At 23.8% G+C, this 8,183-nt stretch overlaps 2 protein-coding genes and 1 long non-coding RNA gene across 6 annotated transcripts in view; 2 read left to right on the top strand and 1 right to left on the bottom strand.

Annotated features, from left to right (window-relative positions):
* LOC116186753 overlaps positions 1–8,183 on the top strand; it is a 21,136-nt gene that overhangs the window by 12,139 nt on the left and 814 nt on the right. The gene's annotated exons all lie outside the window — the stretch shown is intronic.
* Positions 606–2,299, top strand: LOC102679441 (TBC1 domain family member 7). The gene is made up of 5 exons (XM_006609178.2): positions 606–766; positions 884–1,233; positions 1,315–1,599; positions 1,670–1,799; positions 1,887–2,299. The coding sequence occupies exons 1-5, from the start codon at positions 725–727 to the stop codon at positions 1,971–1,973; spliced, it is 894 nt and encodes a 297-aa protein (XP_006609241.1). The 5' UTR covers positions 606–724; the 3' UTR covers positions 1,974–2,299.
* LOC102679568 (hippocampus abundant transcript 1 protein-like) overlaps positions 3,232–8,183 on the bottom strand; it is a 7,838-nt gene continuing 2,886 nt past the window's right edge. Inside the window, exons 2-9 of one of the 4 annotated variants that reach the window (XM_031514978.1) lie at positions 7,452–7,675; positions 6,841–7,242; positions 6,524–6,745; positions 5,976–6,259; positions 5,517–5,820; positions 5,251–5,407; positions 4,377–4,520; positions 3,232–4,141 (exon numbers count right to left, since the gene is read on the bottom strand). In XM_031514978.1, coding sequence (XP_031370838.1) covers positions 4,414–4,520; positions 5,251–5,407; positions 5,517–5,820; positions 5,976–6,259; positions 6,524–6,745; positions 6,841–7,242; positions 7,452–7,586 — 1,611 coding nt within the window. In that variant the 5' untranslated portion in view covers positions 7,587–7,675 and the 3' untranslated portion in view covers positions 3,232–4,141; positions 4,377–4,413. Of the gene's footprint in view, positions 4,142–4,352; positions 4,521–5,250; positions 5,408–5,516; positions 5,821–5,975; positions 6,260–6,523; positions 6,746–6,840; positions 7,243–7,451; positions 7,676–8,183 lie in introns of those variants that run through there. The other 3 variants (XM_006609181.2, XM_006609179.2, XM_006609180.2) reach the window with 3 other exon arrangements.

The following is an 8,183-nucleotide window of genomic DNA, read 5'->3' as shown; positions in this document are numbered from 1 at the left end:
TATTTTTATAAAAAAATCTCAAATTAATATTATTTTCATTGTGTTGTAATAAAAAAATATGAGAGTAATTTTTAATTCATAAATAATTCAATTTATATTATATTTATTATTATATTTATATTTATTAAAATTTATTATATTATTATATTTATATTTATTATATTTAAATCTATTTACTATTTACTATTAGTTATCTATGAATCCAATACATATAATGTATAAATATACATATAATTTATAAAAATATCAAAGAAATTATTAAAAATTGTTGTTTTATCAACATAATTGAATTGAATACTTGTATATTTTATTTTATATTCGTATTGTCCAAATTATAGAAAGCATACAAATACTTTTTTTTTTTATATAATCAAAATATAGATAACAAAATCCCTATAATTATTGATATATTACTAAACAATCAGATTTCAAAATATAGAGGACAAACTCCCTATAATTATTAGATATATTATTGTATATTTTATTTGTAATATAGATATTTAAGCTGTACATATTTATATATTATTATTTATACGAATCCAATTTTATATAATAAGAAATAAATTTATTGATAAATATAAGCATTTCAAGAAAATAAAATTAAAATCAAGAAAAAAGATACGTAAAAACATTTACACATCTTTTATATTTCCTAAATATTTCAATTTAAATACGGAAAAATGATTTGAAATAATTGTTCATAAATTTTAAAAATTGATAAAAAATGACTGATGAACGAAATTTTCGTTCATCTTATTATGAAAAGGTATATTTAAATTTATGTTAAACAATTCTTATGATTTTAGGTTAGAAAAAAATAAAATATCACAAATAATTAAAAGTATATTATTCATTATTATTTAATTATATAATTAAAATATAGGTAGGATTTCGTAGCGTTGAAGAAAAAAGATCATTGGAAATATTACTTAAAGAACATCCTTTTGATAAAGCAAAACTGAAACAGTTCTGCTTACGATTTACAGTTCCTGCTATATATAGAAATTTTCTTTGGAAAGTATTACTGGATATAATACCAGTTTATGTAGAAAGTCATGAATTTATAATAAATCAAAGAAAAGCAGAATTTCAGGATCTACAAAAAGCTTTAAAAATTGCAAAGATTTTAGATGATTATACGAAACCTCATTTAATGTTTCTCACTATGTGGTTATTACGTACTAGAAGAGCAAAACTTGATATGAATACTCAATTAGAAATTCCTCTACATAGGTCTTTAATTTTTTATTAAATATAATTATTAATCATAACTTATTAAATTATTGTACTCATTATTAATTATTCTTGTTTTAGAGCAATGAATAGAATGGCTGAAACACTGTGGCACATTATTGACATAGATTCATATGAAGAAAAGCTTGTAGATACATATTGGATTTTATGTGGATTTTTAGATCAAGTACAAAGATTTCATAAAGAAATTAATAGATTACAAGAATGTACTTGTACTTTGTTGGAAAGAGAAGATCCAGAATTATACAAGCATCTTGTTAAAATAGAAGCACTTTATAATATTCCATATGATATTTGGTTTTCTTCATGTTTTGCAGGAACAATATCCAATGGTTCTATTGCAAAGTATATATATTTAATGTATTTAAAATAAAAAAATATATATCACAAAATGTATGTTATTTATTTATTACAGAATATGGGATAAAATAGCTGTAGGTGCATATAGAATTTTAATCTTTGTTACTGTAGTTACTTTAACAACTCTAAGAAGACTTCTAATGAGATGTGAAAATATTGATGGTATTTTAGATACAATTGCTAATGTATGAAAATATCTATATATGTATATTTATTCATACAAATATGAAATGCAAAAAATGATTAATTTTAAATAAATCTTTTTATTCTAGATAACGGAAGAAACTTCTGAAGTAATTGTTAACAAAGCAATTGAATCTTGGCAACAGAGTGGTTCAATATTAACAACTATTTCATAAAATATTTAAGAATATTTTATAAGCAAAATTGTAGTAAAATATCGAAATACGACCATATTATAAAATAATTATATAAATATTAAATTTAATTATTTTCAAATGAATATAAGTATTTATATATTTATAGAACATGCTTTCTTATATTTTAAAAATAATTATTTTTATTAATGCATCCATCATACATTGTACATATACAATTATTGAGGTGTTATTAAGTCTTAAACTGGACTTTTTTATATTATTTCGTTTCTTTTGCAATGTTATATTACAATAATGTTAATGTATTTCAGTGTGTAAGAGCAAATTTTAATAAATATTTTTCAAATTAAGCAGAAATATAAAATTATTGCATGTGGTATCTATATTCTCCAAGAAATCTAATGTAAATAATTTATTATAATTCTCAAAATTTTTATTGAATATTTTTTTTATTATTAGACTCAATATTTTTAATAATTCTTTTACATATATTTATTGTACAATTATAATGGAATTTTATTCCACAATTAATCTTAAGAGTGATATAAAAAGAAGATTATACTTCGATATGCATAACATTTTTTCAATGCTAGAATTGATTCCAAACGGAATACTAATCGAAAATTTCATACAAATTGATTAGTTATTCGAGTTTTTACAAAAAAAAATTTATAGTGCAATTTATTTACATCTTTTCTGATTAAAAAATATTATTCTTGGAGAAAAATGAGATCATACAAAATTTTATTTTTTGCTCACGCATTGCACCATAATTTCATAAATTCCTACTATTTTCTAATATTACAACTCTTGAATAGAATTTCTGCTACTAGTCATTCTTTTTTTCAATGGATTTGAGCATGCTCTTTTATTGTTAATTAATCCATAATAAATGATAGCAACTTTGTATACATAACTGAAAAAAAATATAAATAACGAAACTATATTCATTTCAAAATCTTACAATGTGTTATAAAATCATAATGATGTGTAAATTTTAGATTAAAATCAAAATTCATTGGCAGATTTCAAATTCAGAGAGTTATTTAGGCTATGGCAATGCACATACAGTTTTGCAGATACTAATTTTTTTTATAAAGTACAAGTAAAATGCACAAATATACTACGCTATTGTATTTTGTTAACATCAATGACTCCAATTTATAACATGCATATTTTAACATTTGAGGAATGCCATTAAGCACTCAATTAATAATGCTTGTAACATTATCGATCAAGATTACCACTCAAATGGCAAAGTATAATTTCATATAAATTGTTTTTTCTTTTTGATTAAGGCCATTTATTCTGTTGATGTCTAATTATTAAAATAAATATTTTATGCAAAGAAAATAGTTAACATACTTTACAAACATCAGCTAACTCTTACCTAGATATTATATGCAATTGGAAACTTATTTCCTATTTCAGCTATGTAAAGTTTCATTTACAACGTCTTTTTAACATTCTTCGGCAACTATTGCACTTTTCTTTCCTCATTAAATCAAAAATATATTTAAAACAAAGAAATGCATAAAAAATAAAACAAAAAACGCAAATAAATATTTTGTTTGCCAAATCACAAAAGTGTTATAGAAAATATCTTAAACTGAAGATTCATAATACTTGTGATCAAAGTAACAAGTGCTCTTCTCTAAATTAAAAAAGTTGCCTCTTATGTGATCTTAATAAGCGATGAATATTATACATAATAAAAAATGATTTTTGCATAAAAAGTTACATAATTTTTTTGTTATAAGTCTAATAAAAAATACTGATTACAACTTTCATTCGTTTTATCGCATCGACAAACTACACAAACTAGGAGTCACTGATAAATGATATCCAATGCTTCACTTGGTACAAGTTAATATTACAATTTTTTTCTTTTGGAAAAAGTGAAAATTCAACTTTTTATATAACAAAATTCCTAAAAAAATATCGAACGTAATGTTCAATTCAACCTAAATGTCATCAAAACAAGCACTGCTCGTAAAAACTTCTCATAACCTAAACATTAAATGGATTGATAATCCTAATATCAATCTCAGTTATTGACTTAAAGATATAATATAATACAATATAGACAGCTTTCTTTTTCTTAAAGTCTGTGTGTAGCAGGTGCACTTGATAGTAACCATTTCTCTAACTATAGAGAGTTTCATCATGAAGGTACTTTTCTTTTCTTTCTTTCCCCTTTTTTTTTTTTTCTTTTTTTTCCCCCTTTTTTTTTTTTTTTTTCTTCCCCCTTTTTTTTTTTTTTTTTCTTCCCCCTTTTTTTTTTTTTTTTTCTTCCCCCTTTTTTTTTTTTTTTTTCTTCCCCCTTTTTTTTTTTTTTTTTCTTCCCCCTTTTTTTTTTTTTTTTTCTTCCCCCTTTTTTTTTTTTTTTTTCTTCCCCCTTTTTTTTTTTTTTTTTCCCCTTTTTTTTTTTTTCTTTTTTTCTTTTTTTTTTTCACAATAGCTATAGAGCAGCCGAGTTGCAATTGTCGACTAGAGGTGACAGCGGCCCTATTTTTCCTTTCCCACTTCCCAATTTATCTCCTTCATAATGTACATCCAAGGATAAACCTTAAATTATAACAAAATTTTAATATAAATTTGTACATATAAATATATAAATACGCGTATGATACATACGAAAAATTCTTATTGAATTATATGTATGTATATATGTTATATAAAATATAGATGTATTTTAATTACATTAATAATTAAATACAATAGTTTTTGAACGAGCAATCTCATTTTTACTCTTTTAAATTTCTAAGAATCAATTCTATCGTTTGTATTTAATAAATCATCACAAATAAAAATATATGAGTTTCATAATATAATCTACAATCTATCAGCAATAAATAATAGAATAATTATATATTGGGTTCTATTAAAAAATAATTTATCTATCAATAAGAATTTATATTTTTATATTTTTGATTAATTAATATTACTAATAGATTGTTGTCATTTTTTCAATAACATACACATAATATTAAATATATTGAAATATCATATATAAAAATTTTATTTTTATTAAAAAATTGTAATTTAATTTTAAAAAATTAAAAATATCGATTCTATCTAATTAAATGTAAAAAGATTCATTTCTTGATTATTTGTTTAATAATTATATTTTATATAAAAATGATTATATATAATAATATATTATATAATATTATTATATAATAATATATTATTATTAACTATTATTGTTAATTTAAAGTAATTTTAAATCTTAATTTTAAACCCACCACCAAAAAATACATCTGAATTTTAACATAACTGACAACCTTTAACGTACATTTCTGATATGCGTATTTACCGGAGGGCCTCCGGGAGGTGGATGGATGATGTAATGGACCTGTTGGCATTGTGTTTGATTCCGGTATAAATGCAGCTACTAGTAATGCACATATCACAAGTAATGCACCAAACACAAATGGTGGTCCTGGTACAAGCTAAAAATATCAATTTCTTTATAATTTTAGATTAAATGATTAATCGACTGTTCAATAATCGATCATTAATAAGTATTTCTTAAAAATTATTTGTTTTGTTTAAATTTACCTGGGTTACTATCTGTGGCATAATATCAAGATGTTGCGTGGCAGTTCCTGTTTTATTATTTTCCTCTAATGGAGATGGTTTTGCAGGGAGAGAAGGAGAATTATCGTTGAGATCAACGCGAAAGAGATAAAAGATTACTCCAAACATTGCTGGCCCAAGACCATTACATAATCCACGCATTCCAGTTACCATGCCTTGTACCAAACCCTGCTTATCTGCATCAGAATGCATAGATATGAATGCAGAAATTGCAGGATATGTGATACTTGATACTGCAGCAAGTACTCCAGCTGCCCACATCATCCTTAAAATTAGAAAAATATTGATCAGAATTCATAAAAATCTTTTTTTAAAAATATATTGCAATAAAATATAATAAATATAATATTTTTCTTATATTTTATTTCAAAAATTAAAAGTTTATAAAATTATAAATATTTATTATAAACAAGATGTTACCATGTTTGTGAACCGAAGCCAAACCACATAAGTTGTAACATTTCAAATAAAAGACCTAACATTATGGTGTGTTTACTGCCAAGTGTTCTTATTAAAGGACCTAAGACACTTTGAGCTCCGACACTTAAAATTCCCACCACAGCAATAAAAATTGCTACCATTAAAGCAGTAAATCCCATAACTTTAGTCAAGTAGACAAATATACAACTATATTGTCCTGCTTCAGGAAGATAGCTCAGGAACACAGTAATACACAACATTAAAATAGTATGATCTTTGCCAACCTAAAATATCATAATTACATTCAAATTTTTATTTTAATCATGTTATTATTGTTTGTTCTACAAAATTACAATATTATTTCTATAATTAATTTAAACACTTTGTTTTTTATTTAAAATAGAATGCAAGATTTTATATTAATTAAAAAATATTTATTTTTAAATATAAATTCACTTGAAATGATTTTTCATAATTTGGAATGATTTTAAATATAAATTTAAGTATAAATTTTTTTTATATATCACATAACGTAAAAAATTATTTACTTTTCCAAGATAAGCAAAGGGATCTGCCTGTTCCCAAGATATAGGTGCTGGTGGACGAGCTTTTTCAGGCAAACTTTCAGGTACAGCCACTAATATAAAAAACACATCCAACACTGCAATAGCAGTTGCTAATGCAACCACAAGATTCTCTCCATATTCTTTCATAATATAATCTCCTAATGCTGGACTTATTACCATACTTGCAGCAAAAGTTGCTGATACCTGATAAAAAAATTAAATTTATTTTAAAAAATAGATATTATAAATTATTTATTATATTACAAATTTTTTTAAAAAATTAATAATGAGATACTAACCATACCATATGCTGGAGATCTTTGATGCTCTTCAGTAACATCAGCAACATATGCAAACACCACTGAAAATGTGCAAGCAAAGACACCACTGATGGAGATCATAGCAAAAAACCACCATGTATTAATGCTCATTAGAGGAATCGGCGCACATGTGAAGGCTACTGTGATGAGTAAAAAGAATTTTCGACCCCATACATCAGATAAAGCACCAATTAATGGTGCAGAAAGAAATGACAAGATTCCTTTAATGCCCATTATCAAACCATTCATCAGGAACGTATGATTTGGAAATGTGATATTTAATACAGAGATAACAGGCATGGTTAATAAACCCCATGCAAAAAATTCCAAAAATATTACAACCAGAGCATGGTACACACTTGCCTCTCCAATACCGGAACTCTGTAAAATAAAAATAATAAAACATATAAATTTATTCTTCTTGTGTTATTAATATTAAACAGTTTCATAAGCAGCCATGATATCTATTTGCTATACCCAGTAAATATGAAATAGTAAAAAGATCATTTTTATACAAATATGATGATATCAAAAGTTTTTTTTTTAATTTACCAATAACTATAAGCATTTTGCAAATTGTGACAGCTGACCTTAAGATGTCTGTAGCATTGCTGAGCAAATGTAAGAGGAGGTGTGAGTTTAGCAATAGCATGTTCTTGGCTGTTGTGAATTTCAGAACAAGAGGGGCCCAGGCCCTCTGCTCCACCTTTTGCCCCAGGGGGCATGACCCCTAAGAAGTGCTACTATATATATTTCTTTCCATATTATGATCCTATCAATTTTTCATTTATCAGTTGTTCAGTTCCATATAATACTGTAATGAATAACCATGACTTAGGATTATCTCAATTTTGCATCTTCAAATATTCAATCTAATTTTCAGAAATAATTTATTATTTTATATTTCTTTAATTATAACTTTTGTATTAACTTTTATTCAAAATTCTATTTTTGTTATACTATTTTATGAATATACTTAATTTTGCATATATATATTTTTTATTATATCACATGTCATTTTGTTTAAGAAACAATTTGTGCATATTCTTATTATTTTTATAGTTTTTATAATTATATTACAGATTTATATAGATTATATTATTCTCAACTATATATATAAAATAATTTAAGTAATTGCAACAAGCTTCTTTCTTATTTTCATAATATAAACTAATTTTCTTTATTATCATAATTTGTGCAATTAACAAAAAGTTAAAAATTATTAGGAATATATAGGAATATATAATATGATTTTTTATTTTTTATGGTATTATAATTTGACTTTCTTTATTTAAATAATTTTACAAATATTATATTTATTA

The sequence above is a fragment of the Apis dorsata genome, unplaced genomic scaffold (genome assembly GCF_000469605.1).
Source record: "Apis dorsata unplaced genomic scaffold, Apis dorsata 1.3 scaffold_52, whole genome shotgun sequence".
Taxonomy (NCBI): domain Eukaryota; kingdom Metazoa; phylum Arthropoda; class Insecta; order Hymenoptera; family Apidae; genus Apis; species Apis dorsata.
This window is presented reverse-complemented; position numbering and strand designations above follow the sequence as displayed.